General features: G+C 50.0%; 9 protein-coding genes and 1 non-coding gene across 10 annotated transcripts; 7 read left to right on the top strand and 3 right to left on the bottom strand.

The window, feature by feature from the left end:
- The first annotated feature begins 9 nt into the window (after positions 1–9).
- Positions 10–2127, top strand: BDV37DRAFT_251039 (putative vacuolar sorting receptor (Mrl1)). Its single transcript, XM_032082250.1, has 4 exons — positions 10–591; positions 655–939; positions 1010–1136; positions 1560–2127. Exons 1-4 carry the CDS (start codon positions 218–220, stop codon positions 1752–1754), a joined length of 981 nt encoding a protein of 326 aa, XP_031940383.1. The 5' UTR covers positions 10–217; the 3' UTR covers positions 1755–2127.
- A 143-nt stretch (positions 2128–2270) lies between these two features.
- On the top strand, positions 2271–2341 carry BDV37DRAFT_t137. The gene has a single exon. It is a non-coding gene; the product is annotated as a tRNA-Gly (tRNA).
- Positions 2342–2575: 234 nt separating this feature from the next.
- On the bottom strand, positions 2576–6122 carry BDV37DRAFT_251038 (putative C6 transcription factor). Its single transcript, XM_032082249.1, has one exon. The coding sequence runs from the start codon at positions 5841–5843 to the stop codon at positions 2796–2798; it is 3048 nt and encodes a 1015-aa protein (XP_031940382.1). The 5' UTR covers positions 5844–6122; the 3' UTR covers positions 2576–2795.
- A 566-nt stretch (positions 6123–6688) lies between these two features.
- BDV37DRAFT_251036 (uncharacterized protein) lies at positions 6689–8245 on the bottom strand. The gene is made up of 3 exons (XM_032082248.1): positions 7088–8245; positions 6943–7024; positions 6689–6892 (listed from the first exon to the last, which is right to left on the bottom strand). The coding sequence occupies exons 1-3, from the start codon at positions 7617–7619 to the stop codon at positions 6781–6783; spliced, it is 726 nt and encodes a 241-aa protein (XP_031940381.1). The 5' UTR covers positions 7620–8245; the 3' UTR covers positions 6689–6780.
- Positions 8246–8250: 5 nt separating this feature from the next.
- On the top strand, positions 8251–9063 carry BDV37DRAFT_284051 (bZIP transcription factor; the record flags this gene model as incomplete). The annotated part of the gene is made up of 2 exons (XM_032087428.1): positions 8251–8271; positions 8335–9063. The coding sequence occupies 2 exons, from the start codon at positions 8251–8253 to the stop codon at positions 9061–9063; spliced, it is 750 nt and encodes a 249-aa protein (XP_031940380.1).
- A 1458-nt stretch (positions 9064–10521) lies between these two features.
- BDV37DRAFT_251029 (SDR family oxidoreductase) lies at positions 10522–12617 on the top strand. Its single transcript, XM_032082247.1, has 3 exons — positions 10522–10896; positions 10962–11563; positions 11672–12617. The coding sequence occupies exons 1-3, from the start codon at positions 10852–10854 to the stop codon at positions 11946–11948; spliced, it is 924 nt and encodes a 307-aa protein (XP_031940379.1). The 5' UTR covers positions 10522–10851; the 3' UTR covers positions 11949–12617.
- Positions 12618–15410: 2793 nt separating this feature from the next.
- BDV37DRAFT_251025 (uncharacterized protein) lies at positions 15411–16647 on the top strand. Its single transcript, XM_032082246.1, has 4 exons — positions 15411–15680; positions 15769–16217; positions 16292–16415; positions 16483–16647. The coding sequence occupies exons 2-4, from the start codon at positions 16158–16160 to the stop codon at positions 16500–16502; spliced, it is 204 nt and encodes a 67-aa protein (XP_031940378.1). The 5' UTR covers positions 15411–15680; positions 15769–16157; the 3' UTR covers positions 16503–16647.
- Positions 16648–19256, top strand: BDV37DRAFT_251019 (beta-glucosidase). Its single transcript, XM_032082245.1, has 2 exons — positions 16648–18760; positions 18820–19256. Exons 1-2 carry the CDS (start codon positions 16793–16795, stop codon positions 19051–19053), a joined length of 2202 nt encoding a protein of 733 aa, XP_031940377.1. The 5' UTR covers positions 16648–16792; the 3' UTR covers positions 19054–19256.
- Positions 19257–19412: 156 nt separating this feature from the next.
- Positions 19413–20822, top strand: BDV37DRAFT_251018 (putative inositol phospholipid biosynthesis protein Scs3). Its single transcript, XM_032082244.1, has one exon. It carries the CDS (start codon positions 19603–19605, stop codon positions 20467–20469), a length of 867 nt encoding a protein of 288 aa, XP_031940376.1. The 5' UTR covers positions 19413–19602; the 3' UTR covers positions 20470–20822.
- BDV37DRAFT_147789 (uncharacterized protein) lies at positions 20614–22244 on the bottom strand. The gene is made up of 3 exons (XM_032078920.1): positions 21196–22244; positions 20874–21137; positions 20614–20810 (listed from the first exon to the last, which is right to left on the bottom strand). The coding sequence occupies exons 1-3, from the start codon at positions 22136–22138 to the stop codon at positions 20758–20760; spliced, it is 1260 nt and encodes a 419-aa protein (XP_031940375.1). The 5' UTR covers positions 22139–22244; the 3' UTR covers positions 20614–20757.
- Between the last annotated feature and the right edge of the window lie 9 nt (positions 22245–22253).

Below are 22253 nucleotides of genomic sequence, written 5' to 3'. Positions count from 1 at the left end.
ACCACAGATCGAACATCTTACGTATCCTCCTCGGTTCTTATCCTTCGCTCCCCCCATTACTCACTCTCGTTCCAATAATTCCTTCTTTTTCATTTATCCACAATTCACCGGACTTTCTTTCCTTACTAATTTCGTCTGCGGCGATCTCGGTCCTTTTTATTCTATCATTGTTATCGCTATTCATCCCGCATTCGCCCTGCGGGACTTATCTCCCATCATGAAGTCGCTAGCTACGTCGTTGCTTGGGTTCCTCTTCCTTCTCTCAGCACCACATGCTTCCGTTTATGCTGCCTCGGATCCAACAAGCCCAAATGCCTTGCCGCCCTGTGTGGCACGCTCGCCAACCACCGGTTTCTACTATGATCTAAATCCAATCTCTCTATCCCCACCGAAGACGAAGGACGAAAAGCTTCGTGGAAACGTTCGCACTGAGAGCTGGCATGCCAAGGGTCATGACTACCATGCAAACTTCACATTAAACGTGTGCGCTCCGGTGGTGGAGAATATCAAAGATGTGGTGGGAGTCGACCGTGCAAGGTGGCAGAATATTAGTGCATATTATGAGAAGGAGGGCAAGATCTATTCTATCGGGTATGCTTGTGTGCGGGTTGTGACCATTATAACCAGAGAGAAACCAGGCTGACTTGTTCTTAGGCAACAAGCGTCTGAGCCATTGTTCCGGGGTCGCAAGCTGGTCCTGAACTACACTGATGGTTCGCCTTGTGCTGGGGAGCTTATCGGAAATGCCTCGCGCACGAAATCGACGATTATGTCGTTCCTTTGCGATCGTGATGCCCCCGCACATCAGGCAACCGCGTCCTTTGTGGGCACTATGGACCAGTGCACCTACTTCTTTGAAGTCCGAAGCTCTGCCGCCTGTGGTGCCGTGGCCCCGGCTGACGGCCAAGGCCTTGGCCCAGCTGGTATATTCGGTGTGATGTGAGTATTACCTATCCGATGGGCTATTTATGGAAGGGAAAAATTCGAAAGGGTTAACACCGTCCTGTAGTGCATTGATCGCCGTCGTCGCGTACCTTGTTGGTGGCTGCGCCTATCAGCGGACAGTGATGCACCAACGCGGTTGGAGACAGTGCCCGAACTACAGCCTCTGGGCGGGCATGTTCGACTTTGTAAAAGTAAGTATACTAGCATTGATACCGTTTCGGCGGGCTCCTTCCAGAGCGCGCCGCCATGATCGAGGTTCCTACAAGGAGTTCAACTATGCGAAGCTACCAATTTCGAGGATGGATTGAATGCCGCTTTGGCTGGTCTAGAGCTCAATTACATCGAGGGAGTCGGTACTTTCAGCATCTGGTCTATGTTCTTCCTATCTCTTGTTTGCTATATAATCATTTAGACCTATGTTGAACATGGGTAAACTGTGGTTTTCTGTGTACAGCAGCAGGATCTGCTTTTGTGACTAGCCCTTGAATGTTGGACATCAACGATTTCGTTAAATAGTTCTATTGTTTAGCAGGATTCCTTCCACTTGTGTCTTTCCTATATGCCTAAACCATGACACCATTGGGAAGCCATCGCTAATCAGCAAGCGTAACTAGGACATGTTCACCATTGTCGGTTCCTCCCTAGGCCGCGCGTTGCGTTTCAGACGATCGCCAGCTCTCGGCCACACCCGCAGCGGCAGCCAGCGCGGCGGGTTCATCGGCGCGATCGGCGGGCGGAGAAACTCTGGAAGAGATGTCGATGCCGAAAATCGACTGATAGATCAACTGGACGAAGAATGGGAGGATTAACATATCATGATCCTCCCTGTTTCCTTTGCTTTGCTTTCGGCTGTATCTGTTCGTTATATGATTGTCATGTGAGATTTCACTGTATTACATGTTTGTGTAAGATTTCCCTCGACTGTTATGAATACGAGTCATTGGCGCTATGAATTCCTTCGCTTCCAAACACGGATATGATATTCGCTTTAGCATTCCGTCTGCCGACCAGGTTTCATATTGAGTTATTCTGTCGATCCTGATATACGAAGTATGCAAAATCAAGATACGTACGGAGTACAACGTAAAAGATATACTATCGTGGAAAGACAGCTATTTATGAACCTGGCAACCTGTATGTACAACAGACCCTCCTCAGTACCAATACCATGCCGCTTCCCTATTATAGCAGCCTATACCAAAAATAAGTTGTCTAATACAATCCTGGCCAGTCCTTGAGTCCAGGGATGGCTGTGGTATTGATATACAAGGGGGCCATAATCCTTGGTATATTTAGCATAAATCTGAAGCAGATGATATCAACTAGCATCATTGGTCTAGTGGTAGAATTCATCGTTGCCATCGATGAGGCCCGTGTTCGATTCACGGATGATGCACTTCTTTTTTTGTTTTTGCTTGTCTTCCTGGATCTCAGTCCCCCTGTGGTATATATATATATAGGTTTCGGGTTTTACAGATAGCGGGAGGTCTTCTTTTTTTTCCTATTGTAGATATGGGATGTACAGATATGTTCTTTACTAGTTGGCACAGGATAAATACTTACCTAGGACCTGACGGAACCACATGGCATGATCCAGCCCAAGATATAATATAAAAACAACAGAAGATACCCACACCATCAGAAGAGATTAGTATTCCCTAAACCCCAGGAAAAATATACACATAAGACCACCGTACAGATATCAAGCGATCATAACAAAACTCCAACCATCTCTTTTTCCAAACCATCCCATACAAGCCGAACAAAAAACTCGCCAAGTGCATCCCGAAAGATAACCAAAACAATGAAAAACAAAAATCCGCCGGGATATCTAACATCAAGCGCCGGCGTTACTCGTTCACGTGAGGGCCTCGATTCACACCCGCTATGCCCATGTCAAACGTGCCCATGGGCATGTTTCCCGTGTTAAAGTTGGACATGTCTGGGGTTCCGCTGCCGGGGACTTGCGCGGGACTGGGGTCGAGGCTGACGCCTGCGCTGACGGGGTCGAGGTTGAAGGGGAGGAACCAGGCGCTTGGTTGGTAGTACTCGCCTAGACCGGCGGGAGCGTTGGGATCTAGCTGGCCTGGGAAGATGGCAGAGTTGTCTGGGGCTGCTGGGGAGGGCTCGGCGCCGTTTACGGTGGAGATGGGCGGATTGTCTTGAGGTATGAAGTTGGTGGAGGGATCGAGACCGCCGAAGGAGCCGTAGACGAACTGTCGGTCGAGTTGGGGTAGTTGGTCGGCTGGGACGGGGAAGTCGAATGGATACTGGCCGTAAAGTTGCCCACGAGCCTGGTTGAACAGTCCGGACTGCGGGAACCCGGCTCCAGGCGTGCCCATCATCCCGGGAGTGTTGATGTCAACTATCGGTTGAGAGGTTGGCTGGCCCATGTCAGACAGACTTTCGCCTCGGCTGTCCTTCTTGGAATGCTGTCGACCGGGCACGCTGGGCTGTGACGTAGGGGAGAGACTGGCAAAGAAGTCCTCAACGCTTTGGAGGTCGGCCTTCTGGCTCATCACGGCGTCGTCGGTTTTATTCTTCTGTTGAGTGTTTGGGTCCTCCCAATGCATCCTCGACACACCATGAGGGTACTTGTCGAACCAGTCACCATACTGAAACATTGCGGTGATCTGGCTGCCGTTCTGGGTGACAACCGACCCTTTAATGGCAGCATCTGCAAACTGCCGATATCGGTCCTTAGCGCTTTCCACCATATAATGGAACATACCCCAGTATTTCTTCATCTTGTTTAGATATCTATAGGTATATCGTAGGTTTTCCTTTGACCGAGCCTCCAGCTGGGAGTTCTTGGAGAAGATACCCCAGATGTGTACGGTGCTGGCTGAATATGCACAATAACCAGCAAAGGGAACGGTGAGAGGGTATGCCGAAGCGCGATCGATCAGCACAGAGATATGGTGGGCCGCCTCTACCGCGGCCCGTCCAGCGTTGCTCAAGAAAGCCTTGGGCATATCCCGTGGGGGACGCCCTCCCGGTGATAACGGAATGGCAAACTGGTTTAAGAATAGCATGTTCTGATGAATGATTATGTGCAGAAAGAGAAACTGGTTGGCGATCCTGTCGGCCGCATGAATCTGGAGATTCTCATAAGTAAATGCTAAATGGCTTGGAAGAGAGGCAGAAAACTCCTCAATTTGTCGTTTGAGATGCGTATACCCCGACTCGGGTGACCACAGTGGATGAGCATCTTTTTTCTTTCCTCCTAAGTTTAGATAGTCCACGATACGCCCCCATAATACTATGGCGCGAATTATATAGGCAGACACTCCCATGTTGTCCTTCGCGTTTGACAGCTGGCCCACGTCTTCTGGAACCGGATTGGGAACATTTCCATCCAGATCCTCTGTTGGACCCGGGATTTCCATCTGAAAATGCGATTCTTTGATCGGTAGTTGTATCTGTATAAACTTTTCGTTTCCAATAGGTGGACGTTGACTTCCAGACGAGTTATAGCGGTCCATCATGAAGCAAGCCCACATAGTCCGTCTTCGAATCTCTCGATCTGTAAAGCTGAGCTGGGACCCGCCACCATTGGTCTGGCTCAATAGCGGGTCCTCCTCAAGTTCATTATGCAGTTGCAGAGCGTATGCCATCCGCAACGCCTGGCCCCCGAAAGACCAACTTCGACCACCATGACAAGTTCCGAACTCATGCAGACCCAGCAGCAGGAAGACAGTCAGAATCGTGATGTTGGGTGCGTCGTGGCGGCTTAAAGCTATTGCAGCAGCTGGATTGGCCCAATTCTCTCCGCGCAAAAAAGGCGGCTCGGAGTTAAGCTGTGGATGAGTTGAAAATCGAGCCGATACGGCGCAAACTGCCAGGATCAAAGCTGGCGGCACAGTCCTGGCCTTTAATCGACGCATGAAGCTAGGTTTGTGGAGCAGGAGGTAAGACTGCCCATAGACACAATCAAAGAAAACTTCCGCGAGATGTTCTTGAATCTCTAGCGAGGGTAAAAATTCTGCTCCCTCAGTCATCAAACCAGTGCTATCGTTAATCTTACTTTCCCGGCGCATTGGGAAGATATCCAGCGAAGCTTTGCGCTCTCCACGAGCCCACTCGTCCATCTCATTCGCAAAAGCTTCGCCGGCTGTCCGCTTCTTCTGGCTCTTCGAGGTCTGCCCTGGCTGGGGAGGGCGGACCACTGATCGCCCGATGGCTGACATATCCCTTGTCTCTTCCTTCGGGATCGTCTTAATGACGCGATCTTCCATTCGCTTTAACCGTTTATCTAGCATTGCCATATAATCTGTCCGCGGCGCTGCCTTCCGGGTGGTGACTTTGTACACGCAGGGAATGCGAGAGCGCGAGCAGTGTTTGCACGCGGGCTTCTCGCCGGAACATCGAATCTTTTTCCTCCTACACGCGATGCACGCCAAGGGGAGGCGCTTTCGCTCCTTCCCAGCCTTTGTCTTCATTTCGCTCCACGCTGGTTTATCGTTCTTTTGCTCACCATTCTGCGCGGAGTCTTGGTTCCCGTCCTCGGGGAGATGGTCGTACCCGGCTTCTAGAATATTGCCGATATCGCCCCCGGTTTGGACGCTCCCGGGGTCGCGCGAACTGGCCCGGCTCTGCGTGTCGAGATCGTCGGGGAGGGCGATATCGTCGTGCCCCAAGGTCAGGCCTGCGGAGGAGGCCAAGGGGGACTCGTCGGACTCGGGCGGGATCATGACGGGTGCAGGTACCCCAAGAGCCAGGCGCGGGTCATCGTTCGGTAGGCCGGAGATAGTCGATTGGGGAGAGGTCCAAGGATTCTCGTGGTCTCGGGAGAAGGACGGGACGAAATTGCGGGATGAGGCGGTCGCTTCTGGTGGGTATGGGGAAGATTGATGAGGGCCGGTCGGTGGCGGCTTGGCATTGCTGGCCGTCGTCATGATGGGGGATTATTAATGGGTTTGGCGACGGCCCCGAGTCAAGAAGAACAACTCGGGTTCACTACGGGCGTCGCCGGGGAGTTGAGGGATTATTTCTCTGTACAAAGTAGAAAGAAGCGCGAAAAGTGGAGGAGAAAGAGTTGCAGACTAAACTCCTCTTGGTAGCAGGTTCATGCAACTAAAAAGTCACGAAGGAATCATCGAGTCTGGATTTAAGTCAATGGGTGCCTTAACCCCGTCATCTGGGGGCCATCTTGCACGTTATATGCAATCCTGGTCATTGGGTGAACCAAATATTCTTTGAATTCGGATCCCAGGAGAATGGATCCTCTGAGTATATCACCTTTGGTTGGTGAGTTAGCCTCCCTTTTTTTTTGGTTATACTTCCAATAGTCCAACTATGAAAACGGATGCGTGGGTTGTGGATCCTCACCGTGTTCGAGTCACGAGTCATGACTACCGCTAGTTCCTATTTGAATCTATCATCAACTATCTACACATGGACGCCTGACAATTCAGGCGGTTACATGGAGGAACTCTTCCCATGGTCCGGGACATTTCCCATTCTCTTCGACATGGCGTATAAAACCCCTTGTGGTGTCATTACGGTCCATTATCGTCTGTCCGAGGTGAATACTCTACACTACCCTTCGAGCACATTCGGTGAGATAGTCCACTCTTGAAGATATACCGGTGTACTAAGGGGTGAGCTTGACATTACCGTGGTCGTCGCCCGGACCCCCATGACATAAAGTCTTTCTATTACATTAGCAATCAGAATATACATATCTAACATTAAACGTCACCGCCATACGAGATTACTCATCGAATTAATTATCACATCCCAAGATGCTTCGTTCGGCTGCGGTTCATGTTCCACGCGTGGCATGCCATGTAACAGTCCCCCGCATAAATGCCGTTCCGGCAACGGATCCTACTACGACCTAGGGCGCCCAGCACGCGGCCGTGGCACGGCGCTGTCAAGGGAAGCCACGATCTCTGCGCCCAAAGTATACATATTGTAGCCAGGGAAAACAATCCAAAGACCGCTGGCCCACCTGTAAGCGAACGAAGTGAGATCATGACCCAGGCAGCTTACTTTGGTATAATCCACAGGAATATCAGAGTTACAGCATCGTTATGTCCAATGTTATCAAAGCCAGAGAAAGCCTCGTTCAGCCCTGGGATCCTTGTAAGCAAGGCACAGCAATCCAATATAAAGGGCTCTGCTTTTCACAACTCACAGTAGAGGACAGTCTTGCTGAGAGTCGCCAGGGATGCGCTGTACGCGACTAAAAGGGCAGTGGCTCCAGTTCGGCCAGAGACCACCTTCTCGGTTCTCAGCATCCAAATAAGCCCCTTTTTGGCTTTGCGCTGCCCGCGACCGCCCGACGCGGAGACTCCGTGCCTATACACGATCCAGAGGTAATAGATGTACCCGACACATTCCACAAGGTTCAAGACCGTCTGTGCTGCTGGGAACCCGTTCCGAGCGTTGAACGCCGGCCAGCCGTAGAGATAGTCAATGGCTCCATACTGCGCATAAGGAATCCAAATAGGGGAGTGGAATTTGTTGCCTGGCATGCTATGCGGCCGGAGCAATACATAGCCTGCATCCCAGATAACTAGCGGGACTGACAAGACAAGCCAAATGATAATGGCAGTCGACGGGGCGTGTGCATATCGGTTCGTAGCGCCATCGTTGTGAGATGGTGAGGAAGCCTTTCCCGTTGATGGAGGCGGAAAGTCGCGGGGATGGTGTCGCGTAGAAACCATAGCTGCAAGAGAATGATGGTGTATTGATACACTAGATAGTGACACCCACCCGAACAGTGAAATTGCGATCAATACAAGCCTAGAAAGCGTGAAACAGACACCGTCTGAGGAATCGGGGAGAGCGATGATAGAGGAGTGCGACAATTGTTAGCTCTTGAATGAATAAGCAGCGACTGACGGCTAATGACGTTGTACCGAAGGCGCCACTCCTCACGATTCAATCTCCCTTCAAGTGTATGGATCTTATTACGCACTCAACGGAGGGAACAGTGGTTCCAACCAGCTGTGACCTGTCCGGATTTAGACTCCTTCATCTCCACTTGAAATGGGATGTTCCCGCCGCAAGCTGCAGCAAAAATCCCACTATTATGATGCGCTGCTCCACTGGACCCAGTGATAGCTCATTGTTCATCACCTTAACCCAGCCAAACTGTCTTTGAGATGATGTGCCGAGGGAGATCTTACTTTAACTACCGTTCCCGGTCGGGGGGAGTAAAGCTAATCTGCGACCAAGCTGCCCTGTCACGTGTCGATCTGGTTCTTGCCGTCCTCTCCAGAAACTATAATTTTTCCTTTCCTCTAAAGCATGGTACTCAGCCCAACATTACAGTCTAGCTGCATAAACTAAGTAATGGATAATACCAATCAAAAGGTTGAAGCCCCGGAGATCTAGTACCATCCAGTCAGTGACTGAGTTGTCTGACCCCGTTGCTAGAAAATTGATAAGCTGGCTCGAGTTCGAGAAAACCAACGCAAGAGCCGTGCTAGGAAGCAGGAGCACATCCGCGGCCTAGAGCAAAAGCTGGTGGCTCTCCAAGAACAAGTCCATAAAAAAGATGTTGAACATAGACTGGCTGTTCAGAAGCTGGAAGCCGAAAATAGGGGCTTGAAACGTCTTTTTTCTCGCTTAGGGTTTCCTACCGAAACTATTGCAGAATATGCTCAGGCACTTGCGGACCCAAACACGGCTCAGAAGGTTGCCATTCCAGCTCTAAGACAGTCCCCGGCCACGCAGAATCAACGGAACACTTGTGGGAGTTCGCCTTCATTACCTAGGTGCCAGGCGGGTGCCGAGGTCCCACACATAGTGGAGCTAGGAAGCTCATTAAAGACAGACGTGCTCCAGGGCGCTGCAAGGCCCGCCAAAAGAACCGAGCCTCAGGAGATTTCAGATCAACAAATATCCGACCAACGTCTGTCCATATGTGGTTGTCTTCCTGGTGAAGCAGCGGGATCACGACCCACTAGTTATGATGTTCTCAATACGACCCTCTGCGCGATTGCGGAAGAGCTGATCAAGCAACACAATAGACGTGGCTTGGACATGGCAGAGATTCAGAAAAAGCTCTGGGCAGGTTTCTCGAATGGCCTCACAACTGACGAAGGATGCAGAGTGCAAAATCAGATTTTATTTCAGGTTCTAGATGAGATTAGTGGTGACTAATTTCTATCTCTTGGATATCATTTGGATATCATTTGGATATCATAAGCGTGCTCGATTGACCGCCACTACCAAGAATCCGGAGTTTCCAGGTCCATCTTCGTCTTTTGACAAGCTGTTTGACTAAATGCATTATCTTCGGGGACCAGAAACTCGATCAGAGGGCTGACTGTCACTACTGGAAACTGGCCACTGTTGCCACACCAAGAGTATATCTACTGGTTATCTCGCTGAAGGAACTTTGACTGGTGTAACCATGGCCGTCTGCACGATCGAGTCTACGGCAACTACAACTGCACAGCACTCTGTATTTTTACCAGCGTGCTCTTACCAGACCAGGATTCTCAAGACATGTTAGTTTGCCATTGTGAAGGAACCAACATTGCAGTATACCGCATCATACTAACCTAAGTATAGTGCCACCAGAGACCCCTTTTGGACCAATGAATGACTGTGTTCATCCACACTATGGGGACTAGTTGGTGATAAATTGGCTTGGATGGTATTCCACTAGTGGACCACTAATACCGATGCTAAGACCAAGTTTCTTGCGTGAACTACTGGTGTAAGTCTCATACTTTCATTGGTATGTGACCGGATACATCATAACAAACCGGCTGGTTGTTTTTGACACCAGCAAATACAAGAGCCAACAATGATACCTTTATACATTTATGGAAGGAGACCTACTGGTGGAGACAACAATGTACACTGTTCCTTTGTGATATGTACGTGCATTAGTATGTGGCGGAGATGTTGCATTCACTCAGCTTGTTTGCTTTATTAGTTCAATGTAAGGATCAGGCTGAGTGCTCAAAATCAATGTCAGACTAGAACTCAACATGGAGAATAAAGTATTGCTTGGACATACCGTGATGCGGAGGACACCCCGATTCCAACCTGTCCTGGAATGGATGGATGTCACGTTACCCATCCTTGTTTAGTACTAGTCCCCCAGTCAATCTATGGATCCTGACTCGAGGGACCTCCCGCCGAGCGCCATCCTTTTTGAACCAAACCAAGTATGCATGGACAAACGGTGAGTTGCATGCTGCGAACGAATTGCAATAAGTTCCCCTGTGAATATACTTTCGGCTTGACCCAGTATGGATTGCTAAGGCACCGCACACGGCTCACCACTGTTGGGAGTGGCTTGGTATTTTAGCGCGGTGGCCTGACCTGTGCTCACCAATGATCTTGATAATACTTCCAAGAGCAATGATGCCGTTGTTGTATCTGAACACACCGTTTCAACCACTGATATAACATGCTGGGACATGTGGCAAAGGACCCGCCAATCGGCCTAGAGTCTCCTTGTATATTCAAGGAAGCAAGAGTGTTGATCGTGTGCTACTTCGGCCCATCCATCGCTAGCGGTTGAGAGCGCTAGAAGGACAACGATTGACAAGATCCCCATTATGACAGCGGGGAAGAGCTGTGACCCGCAAGCCACTTTACCACTAAGAGTGTGGCATTAGCCACCCAGAACAACGGATAGTTATAGCAGCGTTTCTTATATATTTTCTTGTACTCTCTCTGGGCTTCCCCCCCCTCCTGTTTTTCATCGCCTCCTGACTTCCCGCTATGGCAAGAGACTAAGTCACATCGCGTAGGGGTCTTTCTCCACTGCGGGTAATAGGCATGGGCTAGCCAGCAATCATTTAATAACCCCGAAGCTATTTGTGCGCGCTTGCAGTCTAAACTAAAAGTAGTGGTTCTTAGCATGTGGCACAATGTCTGAACGCTGGTTCTCCCAATTCTTGTCACCCACACATATATCCGACGCAGAAAATGGGTGAACAGAATAAACGAGTTGCCATTGTAACAGGCGCGACTGTAAGTACTCCATTTAGTCAATAGAGGATGACAGATCCACTCACTCCACGTCCATCCTCTGCTAGTCTGGCATTGGAGCCGATATTGCCAGGAACCTGCATTCACGCGGATGGAAAGTCGCCTGTGTTGGCCGCCGAACCCAGGCTGGAAACGATCTAGTGCAGAGCCTGGGTGAGGACGCACGTTTTTTCCAAGCAGATGTCAGCAACTATCAGAGCCAAGCTGCCGTCTTCAAAAAGGTTTTCCAGTTATGGGGGCGAATTGATGTCCTCTGCGCGAACGCTGGCGTGGGTGACCAGTCCTCGCTTTATCTTCTTAACCAGCGTGATAAAGGCGCGGAGGACGTCCCTCCAGAGCCGGACCTTTCCTGCACTGATATAAATTTCAAAGGTGTCGTATATGGTACTGTATTAGCAACGCACTTTATGCGGCACAACAGGCCTGAGGCGGGCGGAAGGATCGTGGTGACCGGCAGTATCGGGGGTATTTTCCCTCATAAAACGTATCCCGAATACAGTGGGACCAAGGCAGCAGTCAATCAATTCGTTCGTGCCGTTGCACCCACATTGAAGGCCAAGGATAACATCCTTATAAACTGCGTCTTGCCCGGTATTGTTGCCACGCCCATTGTTCCTCCTGAGATGATCGAGGCCGTGGCTCCGGAATGGTAGGTTTTGTCCAGTCGAAGTCGTTTCGTTGCTTTTATCTCGGCTCTCTTCCCCATATACCGTACTCTGATCCATATTTGAGCGGCTGCTGACCTGAAACCCCATAGTCGGACTCCGATGAAGACGGTCCTCGACGCAGTCCAAATATTCTTAGAAGATGAAACGGGCATGGCTGGCCAACTGCTGGAATGCTCCGCAGATAAACTGATCTATTACCATCTTCCAGAGATGGGAAATGGACATATCACCAAACGGGCCGTCACCGTCTGGGAACCATTGTTCAAGCTGGCGCACGGCGAGAACTCCGAACTCCCGGATGCGATTCCAGACATCAGCCCATTCAATGGCTCTTCTTTGGGTGCTCCACGAGATGCCAAGCTCTGATTTGCCTGAGGAGCGACAGGCTTTGCCATCTCTGAAAAGCATGGCAGGAACAGCTGACGTATATATTGTGAACAGACTGTGACGACTATCATGGGAGGGGTTTCTTCAGATTGTACTTAGCTTCTATGGGTTTCTCTCCAGTATATGTCTCCGAGAACCAAACTTAATTTAACAGCGTAATTGAACCAAACTTTCCAGGACCTACCCTGCTCGAGAGCATGGTTCCGTAAAACCATAGAATGCACAACACGTCAGCACCACGAAGGGCAATGAACAAACATATGGAACCAACCAAGTGACAGTCTAAACACCCCACGAATATTCGAGAAAAAAGAGCCCCAAAAGACCCTTACGTCAAATAGTTACTAGTGACAAAGCTCTTACAAACCTTTCACCGGAGCTATATTCCAAATGCCATAACCATGACCTATCCATTACCCGACAACTCACCGCAGTTCCGCCGACCGACCCGGGCCGTCATCTTGATGCTTTTCGGGAAATCCCATGGAACCCTTTCGCTACCTTACCCAGTATTTAGCATGAAATAGCCACTTAGGCTATTATGCCGTTACCGGGTCATGGTGTCGATCGTCCCACGGTCCGATGTAGCAGAGAGAGAGAGAGAGAGAGAGAGAGAGAGTCGGGATCGGAACTGGACCTGGAACTAGGAAGTTAACCGTTATAATAACTATCGGTATTGGCCTTCGTAGCGGAGAAATGGTGGTTGGAGAGAGGAAAATCTGCCGACCTCGGTGAGCGACTGTGGAGGCCGAATATGTCTGTGTCCGGTCCTGGGTTCCTGAGTTCCTGAGTGAGGCGGGTATGTGGGACAATGGCTTCGGGATTTACATTATGTGATGGGTTATGGATTTGTGGGTTGTTGTATCGGATGTAGTTCGAAGTGCGATCAAGTATTCCAGCATATGGTGCATACTGATCGTATACCATGGTGTGATGGTTCCATGATGGGCCCATCTCACTGTGCGTGTACTTTTACCTTCATTCTTCACAAACCACGCTTAGGTACCATACGTTGAGCTATATGGAAATAGTATATTCTGAAGAGTTACAGCGAAGAAGCTACTCGGGAATGAGCGGCTTGCCAATTCGTTTGCCGTTGGACCCGATACACTATTATATTGAATTTATAGTGCGGGTTTTAAGCCCAAGCGGCATACTCTGATTTCCTCTGGAAAGACAGCAGATGCATAAACAGCAGCGAAGGCAAAAGGCAGCCTAGCAGCAACCAAACACCCGGCGCGGTCAATTTCATACCCAAAACTTTATATCTGAACTCTCCAGTCCAAAGTTACAGAAAAATGACTCTAAAGTCGGACTAGGGCACAATGGGTTGCCATGTATAGAAGGAAAGGCACAATTTCCTTCTTTATGGCTAAACATCGGCAGAAGACACGGGAATCCGAGCGCCATCGGATTGCTAAAGTGCAAGCTGCGGTAGCTTCGGGGCTTGCGGCCAGTTGAAGGTACTCCAGATCCCCGGTTACCCCACGGGCGTCGTGAAATGTGGGGAATATTACTCCGAGTAAATATACAAAGGCCTGTTTGTATCGCGTGTTCAGGCAGTGGAGTAGTGAGAATGACGTCAAGGTATTATTGTTGCTTGGCTTCTGAAGCCGTAGAGATGGTCAAAATGAGATGGGTTATTAAATACCACTGAGTGGGGGCAGTTTACATGCACAGTATGCACTCCACAGTGCATTAAATGAACTGTAAACAGGCTAATTTGCGTATCCCGGTTAATGCTAAATAATGTAGCGGAGTATTGCTGCTGTGTGAAGTGGCCTCATACCGAGATTCTTGGTAGCACACTCACCTTGCGGTAGTATGATATGTTATTGCCACATACCTCGATATGAAATATTAAGGAGTCTTGTCAAACATATCGTGGTGAAGCGAAGAATCCTTTGCGGCGGAGGAAAAGCAATACTACCTTCATGCCATGTTGCCCCACACTCAAAACCTTCACTGGTACTCCATACGGGTGATAACTTTCAATGATCGTAAAGAATGAGATTGTCGGAATGACCATGGGGATTCCAATCCCGAGAATCCTTTGACTGCTTTCACTTTCAACCATAAACGCCCCACGGAGGATTTGTGGATTCCCCACAGCCAACCCCGAATCTTCGCATTCGGATCATTTCCGGGATCCCATCTTCTACACACCGACGGAGAAGGTAAGAGGAGGCCGTCCGTGCCCCGGTACCGACTTTAGATGGCTCTACGGGCTTTATCTCGGAGTTTGGATTAAGGTGAAACTGACAGCCATGTGGCAAGCGATCTCTACTGTAGACGGAAACATGGTTCATCGTTGGAATGGAGATCTCGAAGGCTCTGCAAGATCGTCGCGGGATGTCGTAGGGACCACATTCCAACTGTATAGAAAGGCACCTATACTAGATCTGTCGGGAGCATGAACGTGAGCCATGCCGATGGATAGTATGATCTATGGAGAGGATTTGAACCCATCGGCTGCTAAAATGGATAAAATGATGTCGGTGTCTCTGCCGACGAAGGCCTGAATCAGGCAATAATGGAGGGCGATCAAGCGATGAAATTAAACATTGGACTCCACTCTGCGAGTCCATGATCGCAATCTCTCGATCCCGTCTGTTCTGTTTTTTCTTCTTTCGTTGCGACCAATTGTCCCAGCCACGGAGTGATTTCTAGCGTATAGAAATAGAATAGATCTAGAATCACTGTACCGTACACGTGCCCGTTTCATCCCTTGCTCCCTGCCAAAGGGAATCTAGGACACAGGAGGCAGGACAGTGGCGATCCTGGCGACCTAAAAGTGATTGGAAAAAGAGTGAGCCAGCTCATTCCCTTCGCCAGCAAACCCTTCGAAAGATTGGAAGATGCGGGGGAGGCTGGTCTCGCAGTGATACCGTAACATCACTCATGTATTGTGTAGACGGATGCGGAACTTGTGATCTTAGTCTGGTCATTAAGACCATGGCACCGTTGGTAGAACCTACAAGGTTTTATTTTTTATTTTTTATTTTATTTTATTTTATTTTATTTATTTTTTTTTCTCTCTCTAATTCACCTTTGTCATGAAAATATGGTGTAATGTTGTCCACTGGTACTTTCCTAAATCCTACCTAGTTTGATGGCCGCCTAAGGCCTATATCTTTCCTGGAATGGATATTGCGTACGGACTAGGGGTAACATGGATCGCATCCTGTATCTATCCAGTTCTTGTCCTACAGGAGCATGTCTTGTTGTGTCTCAACTCCTGCCAAAGAACTGCGTGAATATTGAAGAGGGAGGTATGTCAAGGATCTCTAGAAGGAGTTGGAATGTTAGACCAGAAATAAACTATGAGTATTGCTGTCTTAACCCTTAGTAAATTCAGCAGTGCCTACTGGATATACTATACTGAGAAGGCATGAAGGGACGGGTGGTTCTGTAATCCGATTACCAGGGAACTAGTACCCCTGAAGGGCACTAGCGCCCCCAGCTTCCCCGTACACCATACCAGGACGTACCTGATGGTGCCTTTGTTGTTCCCCAGTTTTCTTTTTCTTTTCCGGTGTCCAAAAGACAACAAACCAAGGCGCGCCAGGGTTGCTGTTGCGGGGCAAATACCTTTCCAACCGACTCACTGGGCCACCTGATGGGCTTTCTCAGGCCATGGCTCAGAATGCCGAGAAACAATGTGCACTGACTGACAACACACTACTACTCTAAGAAACAGAAGTCTACAGGGTAACGAATCGGATCGTCATTGCTTTTTCCTCCGTGTAATGTTTATTGGTTCCCTTGCTAATAACCCTTTTTTTTTTCCCTTGAAAAGATCCATTATAGCTCCGCCCACATCATCGCATCTATTGATGGAATTTGTTCCACTCGCGTCGCTGAATCTGGAACACCCACGCCGATCACAGAGCAAACAGCGGGTCTCCCTTTCCCCCCTCTGCATGCGTGACAGCTTGCGCCGGGACGGCCAGTGGGTAGCTGTGCCGAGACCGCAAAGCAAGGACTACATCATTTGTTGTACTTAACCACTTTTTCCATTGTTGGTGGCGTCGGGTGGTCCCTCGTTGCCATGCCGGTAGTTATTTATATCATTCTTTCTCCCCTCCACTCTTGGTGATTTTCCCTCACTCAGCAATCCCTCTTGGTGAACATCCTGTGGTGACCTGGTATCCATTTTCTGTTCTGCTGGTTACCTTGCACGTTATCATGAAGTTTGGTTGGTTCGAGGTGGCCGCATTGACGGCTGCCTCAGTAGTCAATGCCAAGGTATGCTTCACGATCCTATACGGTGCTATCGTACTTAGTCGAATCAGCTTTCTAACACTTTCCACTCCGAATAGGATGATCTCGCGTACTCCCCTCCTTTCTACCCTTCCCCGTGGGCAGATGGTCAGGGTGAATGGGCGGAAGTGTACAAGCGCGCTGTGGACATAGTGTCCCAGATGACGCTGACCGAGAAAGTCAACCTAACGACAGGAACGGGGTAAGCTTTTGTATACTCTAGTATGTCCGGGGCTCGATCAGCTAACATACTTTTTAGATGGCAGCTAGAGAGATGTGTTGGACAGACTGGCAGTGTTCCCAGGTAAGTAACTTTCCAACGTGACATTACACCCGTACAGAAGGCTAATGGTTGTGAATATAGACTTAACATTCCCAGCCTGTGCTTGCAGGATAGCCCTCTCGGTATCCGTTTTTGTACGTGTGGCTCTTCATCTCCCCTTTCTTCTTAACTTGTTGCTGACAGTAGACGCGCAGCGGACTACAATTCAGCTTTCCCTGCGGGTGTTAATGTCGCTGCCACTTGGGACAAGACGCTCGCCTACCTCCGCGGTCAGGCAATGGGCGAAGAGTTCAGTGATAAGGGCATTGACGTTCAGCTGGGTCCTGCTGCTGGCCCTCTCGGTGCTCATCCGGACGGCGGTAGAAATTGGGAAGGTTTCTCGCCCGATCCAGCCCTAACCGGTGTGCTGTTTGCAGAGACGATTAGAGGCATTCAAGATGCTGGTGTCATCGCGACAGCTAAGCATTATATCTTGAACGAACAAGAGCATTTCCGCCAACAACCTGAGGCTGCGGGTTATGGATTCAACGTAAGCGACAGTCTGAGTTCCAACGTCGATGACAAGACTATGCATGAATTGTACCTCTGGCCCTTCGCGGATGCAGTACGCGCTGGAGTTGGTGCTATCATGTGCTCTTACAACCAGATCAACAACAGCTACGGTTGCGAGAACAGCGAAACTTTGAACAAGCTCTTGAAGGCGGAACTTGGTTTCCAAGGCTTTGTCATGAGTGACTGGACCGCTCATCACAGCGGTGTAGGCGCTGCTTTGGCGGGTATGGATATGTCGATGCCTGGTGATGTTACCTTCGATAGCGGCACGTCTTTCTGGGGTGCAAACCTAACGGTCGGTGTTCTTAACGGCACAATCCCCCAGTGGCGTGTTGATGACATGGCCGTCCGAATCATGGCTGCTTATTACAAGGTTGGCCGCGACACCAAGTATACTCCTCCCAACTTCAGCTCGTGGACCAGGGACGAATATGGTTTTGCGCATAACCATGTTTCGGAAGGTGCTTACGAGAGGGTCAACGAATTTGTGGACGTGCAACGCGATCATGCCGACCTGATCCGTCGCATCGGCGCGGAGAGCACCGTCCTGCTGAAGAACGAGGGTGCCTTGCCCTTGAGCCGCAAGGAAAAGCTGGTTGCCCTTCTGGGAGAGGATGCGGGTTCCAACGCATGGGGTGCTAACGGCTGTGATGACCGGGGATGCGATAACGGTACGCTTGCCATGGCCTGGGGTAGCGGTACCGCGAATTTCCCATATCTCGTGACACCGGAGCAGGCGATTCAGAACGAAGTCCTGAAGGGCCGTGGTAATGTCTTCGCCGTGACCGACAACTGGGCGCTCAACAAGATCGCTGCGGCTGCCCGTCAGGCCAGCGTGTCTCTCGTGTTTGTCAATTCCGACTCAGGAGAAGGCTATCTTAGTGTGGACGGAAACGAGGGCGATCGCAACAACATCACGTTGTGGAAGAACGGCGACAATGTGGTCAAGACCGCAGCGAACAACTGCAACAATACCGTTGTCATCATCCACTCTGTCGGACCCGTCTTGATCAATGAATGGTATGATCACCCCAATGTCACCGGTATTCTCTGGGCTGGTTTGCCCGGTCAGGAGTCTGGCAACTCCATTGCCGATGTCCTGTACGGTCGTGTCAACCCTAGTGCCAAGTCTCCTTTCACTTGGGGCAAGACCCGGGAGTCGTACGGTTCTCCCTTGGTCAAGGATGCCAACAATGGTAACGGAGCGCCCCAATCTGATTTCACCCAAGGCGTGTTCATCGATTACCGCCATTTCGATAAGTTCAACGAGACCCCCATCTACGAGTTTGGCTACGGCTTGAGCTACACCACCTTCGAACTCTCCGATCTCCATGTTAAACCCCTGAACGCATCCCAATACACTCCCACCAGTGGCATGACTGAAGCTGCAAAGAACTTTGGTGAAATTGGCGATGCCTCGGAATACGTGTATCCGGAGGGGCTAGAGAGGATCCATGAGTTTATCTATCCATGGATTAACTCTACCGACCTGAAGGCATCGGCTGACGATGATAACTATGGCTGGGACGACTCCAAATATATCCCTGAAGGCGCCACGGATGGGTCTGCCCAGCCCCGTTTGCCCGCTAGCGGTGGTGCCGGCGGTAATCCCGGTCTGTACGAAGATCTCTTCCGCATCTCAGTGAAGGTTAAGAACACGGGTGATGTCGCCGGTTATGAAGTTCCTCAGCTGGTAAGTTGACATGATCGGATGAGGTGTAAGGATTATCAATGCTAACTTCTTCCGCACAGTACGTTTCCCTGGGCGGCCCGAATGAGCCTAAGGTGGTGCTGCGCAAGTTTGACCGTCTGCACTTGGCTCCATCGCAGGAGGTCGTGTGGACGACGACCCTTACCCGTCGTGACCTTGCCAACTGGGACGTTTCGGCTCAGGACTGGGCCGTTACTCCCTACCCCAAGACGATCTACGTTGGTAACTCGTCACGGAAACTACCACTCCAGGCCTCGCTGCCCAAGGCTCAGTAAGGGGCGATTATGGGTTGTACAGCGCATTTCCAAAGTTATGATGTACATGTTTATGATTTACCTAAGGTAGAATAACACTTAGTAGGTTTAGTTCTAATTGTTGAAGTCAAGTGTTCGGATAGTGTATTGACTCACTGAGCCGATCAAGAAATTTAATCTAAATATTCTTCTCACTTCATTCATCACCGGGACTGCTAGCAATTAATACATTGGTCAACTTTTGTAATCTAAGATGCTGGTGGCGAATGTGGTGAAGCTACAGAATTAAAGTCAACTGGCGGTGGGCACATGCGTGCCATCGACGTCATCCCTCCGTCTCCGAGGCTAAATTTAATCATTCAAGTCTAAACTATTACTGTGACTGCATACCCTCCGTTTCCGCCGAGTCACCAACACAACTTCTCACTCAATTGCGTGAATCCGGAATTCTATTTGACTCTACCACATATTCTGTTTTATTCATCATCCTCAGGTAAATTGACTGAGGAAACGCGGAAGGCTCAGAACAGGGGATCGAAAACTGAACAAAAATAGGCAGGTGAAAAAAACATGGCATCACCAGACAAATCCCCTTCTCCGACAATACCGCGGTTATACCAACCACCTACGGCTGCCCTCCTTGTCTATCCTATTACTTTAATTATAGGATCGCTGTTTTCTGTTCTCTCCCCGACAGCACAGGGCACCCGAGATCCCCCCTCCGGCCATCCGACGCCTCTAGCCCCTTCAATCGCCGCCGATGTGAACCTCCCCCAACACCCCGTCAATTACTTCGCCCGCAAGGACAATGTCTTTAATGTCTATTTTGTGAAAGTTGGCTGGCTTTGGGTGACTGCGGCTTTCGCTTCCCTTCTGTTTTCTCAGCTCCCGTACACGACCTCGTCCAGTCAACAACCGCGGCGGATCGGTCAGGCGCTCGCGCGTTATTCTCTGGCTACCCTAATCTGGTACCTGACTACACAATGGTTTTTTGGTCCGGCAATAATCGATCGCAGTTTTGTGATTTCGGGCGGGAAGTGTGAGCAGGTCATCCCGCAGGCTGAAGAGGGTTCTGCCTCGCTCCACACACTGTTGACCGCTACAGCGTGCAAGTCCGCCGGTGGAGCATGGAGAGGCGGCCATGATGTAAGCGGACATGTGTTCATGCTGGTTCTTGCGACTGCAATGCTGGCATTTGAGACAATTGGAGCATGGAGGGGCGCTTCGGACATCGACCAGGGAAGCAAGAAGTCGGAGGACGGGGATCGCGAACTGAGTGGGTCGAGGAAGTGGTCCGTATGGTTCGTCGGTGCAGTTACGGGCCTGAGTTGGTGGATGTTGCTGATGACTGCTATCTGGTTCCATACGTGGTTCGAGAAGGTATTTCGCCCCTCTGACATACATATTCAACCGAATCACCTTTGCTTTGAGGATTGACTAATACGTGATAGTTGACCGGTTTACTGATCGCCCTAAGCGCTGTTTATACCATCTACATTCTGCCCCGGCGGGTCATCCCCTGGAGGGATGTTGTGGGCATTCCTGGCGTATAGAGTGTTCATTGTTCTCTTTACTTGACGTTAATACGATTTGCCACCCGGGTCATATATTATCGAGCATACACGGTATCTGGCACAATGATGCATATTGTAGAGTACTGGACGCAGAATATACACATGAATTTTTTTTCCAAGTACATCTTGACTGCTCAGTATCTTTTTTTGGTTAGTTCTCTGGCCTGACCAAAGGCTCAGGTCCTAAGTACCCGCGAGCAAAAGCTGCACATTTCGGTCAGTCCAATCTTATCAACGTGCTGCAGCATTGGAGATTGATATACTAACCTCCTGGTAGCAGTGCCGAGGCATACATCACCCGCGTTATTGGGCGGAGATCATCTGGTGTCACTTTCGTTGCGAGTGATCTTTGCATGTATATATTCCATGAGTCCAGGATATTGTTGGCATACACTTTGAGATCAACGGCGCTTTCCTTCTCAGACAATTGCTCTGACATGCATTTGATGCCCATACAAGTCCCGAATTCCCGAAAAGCCAGGCGATATTTGTGGCTGCGGTCGAGGTAGCGGTCAATCTCAAAGAGCTCATCTGTCTGATGTTATTACCAAACACGACGAGAGGGACAACACGAGAATCAAGGACATACAAATTTGTTCAAAGCATTGACCGGACAAGCTTGTTGCCCAGTCCTCCTTCTCTGCGAACCAATGTGCTGTCCACAAGCTCATCCCCAGATCCAACGGATCACTCGTCACAAAGTGCTTCCCTTTTCTCTCCATCACCTTCTTGTAATCTGCGATCTCATTGGCTAGCACCTCGCCGTCGCCCATCTGCATGGCTGCCGCCTGCAGCAACCGAAACGTCACAAATCCATCGACCGGGTCCAGATTGCCCTCTGAGGCCACCAGTGCTGTGGTCAGATCTATTGACATCTTCCACACCATCCGCGGCCGGGGCAAATGGCGCCCGATGAAGAACCGAGGATGGATGGCTCTGGCCAACGCTATCGCCTGCCGATTGTACGTTGGATCACCGGTTGCCAGCGATAGCCGGTTGAGGGCGAACATCCATAAAGTTAAATAGTGATGGTATTGGCCATCACCGTCTGAGCCGTGCTCTTCTATCTTACCAATGCGCAGTCCACCACCCATCGGGTTGTCGTCTGTTGCACCGGGCAGGCGACTTTGACCATCCCGCGTACGCCCCAGAACCTCGTGGACTGTTTCGACTAGTCGACGTGCCAGCGTCAAGTATCGGTCATCAGGTGCAGAGGCAGAGGGCGCCAGCCCCTTCTCGTACTCACGATGTAGCGTGATGAAGTTGATCACCCCGAAAGCGTCAGTCCAGAGGTATCGGCCGCGATGACCACCAGACTGCGGGGGTGGAGTCCAATCCTGGGGATTGGCGATAGAGCGGAGGTCGCCATATAATGATTCCTGGGCCTCCTGGAAGCGCTCTAGGCGAGAGGTGGCGTCGGGAAATGCATCTGACATGATCCTACGATTGCAGGGATATAGAGGACTATTGTAGGTTCTGCTAAAAATTACTGGATAAATAGATCTTCTGAGTGTGTAATTGGGAAATGGCATGACCTACATCCACCTGGAAAGGCTTTGATGCTTGTTCTTTGGCTTGATTGCTGCGAAGGCGTATATGGAGAAGATGTGAAGTCATGATGACCACCGTTGCCGGGCATGTGATTTT

This window comes from Aspergillus pseudonomiae (genome assembly GCF_009193645.1).
Source record: "Aspergillus pseudonomiae strain CBS 119388 unplaced genomic scaffold BDV37scaffold_43, whole genome shotgun sequence".
Taxonomy (NCBI): Eukaryota; Fungi; Ascomycota; class Eurotiomycetes; order Eurotiales; family Aspergillaceae; genus Aspergillus; species Aspergillus pseudonomiae.
The sequence above is the reverse complement of the archived record's forward strand: the minus strand, read 5'-3'. Positions and strand labels throughout refer to the sequence as shown.

Excerpts from the sequence above, each read along its gene's own strand:
- BDV37DRAFT_251019 (XM_032082245.1), top strand. The coding sequence starts at position 16,793 with ATGGGCGAAGAGTTCAGTGATAAGGGCATTGACGTTCAGCTGGGTCCT. Across the intron at positions 18,761-18,819 it reads GTTATGAAGTTCCTCAGCTG|TACGTTTCCCTGGGCGGCCC; the intron begins GTAAGTTGACAT and ends TCTTCCGCACAG.
- BDV37DRAFT_251029 (XM_032082247.1), top strand. The coding sequence starts at position 10,852 with ATGGGTGAACAGAATAAACGAGTTGCCATTGTAACAGGCGCGACT. Across the intron at positions 10,897-10,961 it reads CCATTGTAACAGGCGCGACT|TCTGGCATTGGAGCCGATAT; the intron begins GTAAGTACTCCA and ends ATCCTCTGCTAG. Across the intron at positions 11,564-11,671 it reads GAGGCCGTGGCTCCGGAATG|TCGGACTCCGATGAAGACGG; the intron begins GTAGGTTTTGTC and ends GAAACCCCATAG.
- BDV37DRAFT_147789 (XM_032078920.1), bottom strand. The coding sequence starts at position 22,138 with ATGCCATTTCCCAATTACACACTCAGAAGATCTATTTATCCAGTAATT. Across the intron at positions 21,138-21,195 it reads TCAATGCTTTGAACAAATTT|ATGAGCTCTTTGAGATTGAC; the intron begins GTATGTCCTTGA and ends AACATCAGACAG. Across the intron at positions 20,811-20,873 it reads CTCGGCACTGCTACCAGGAG|CTTTTGCTCGCGGGTACTTA; the intron begins GTTAGTATATCA and ends CGAAATGTGCAG.
- BDV37DRAFT_251038 (XM_032082249.1), bottom strand. The coding sequence starts at position 5,843 with ATGACGACGGCCAGCAATGCCAAGCCGCCACCGACCGGCCCTCATCAA.
- BDV37DRAFT_251039 (XM_032082250.1), top strand. The coding sequence starts at position 218 with ATGAAGTCGCTAGCTACGTCGTTGCTTGGGTTCCTCTTCCTTCTCTCA. Across the intron at positions 592-654 it reads GGCAAGATCTATTCTATCGG|GCAACAAGCGTCTGAGCCAT; the intron begins GTATGCTTGTGT and ends ACTTGTTCTTAG. Across the intron at positions 1,137-1,559 it reads GCATGTTCGACTTTGTAAAA|GACATGTTCACCATTGTCGG; the intron begins GTAAGTATACTA and ends AAGCGTAACTAG.
- BDV37DRAFT_251018 (XM_032082244.1), top strand. The coding sequence starts at position 19,603 with ATGGCATCACCAGACAAATCCCCTTCTCCGACAATACCGCGGTTATAC.
- BDV37DRAFT_251036 (XM_032082248.1), bottom strand. The coding sequence starts at position 7,619 with ATGGTTTCTACGCGACACCATCCCCGCGACTTTCCGCCTCCATCAACG. Across the intron at positions 7,025-7,087 it reads CAGCAAGACTGTCCTCTACT|GGCTGAACGAGGCTTTCTCT; the intron begins GTGAGTTGTGAA and ends CAAGGATCCCAG. Across the intron at positions 6,893-6,942 it reads TTCCTGTGGATTATACCAAA|CGGTCTTTGGATTGTTTTCC; the intron begins GTAAGCTGCCTG and ends CAGGTGGGCCAG.
- BDV37DRAFT_251025 (XM_032082246.1), top strand. The coding sequence starts at position 16,158 with ATGAAGTTTGGTTGGTTCGAGGTGGCCGCATTGACGGCTGCCTCAGTA. Across the intron at positions 16,218-16,291 it reads CCTCAGTAGTCAATGCCAAG|GATGATCTCGCGTACTCCCC; the intron begins GTATGCTTCACG and ends CACTCCGAATAG. Across the intron at positions 16,416-16,482 it reads GACGCTGACCGAGAAAGTCA|ACTTTTTAGATGGCAGCTAG; the intron begins ACCTAACGACAG and ends ATCAGCTAACAT.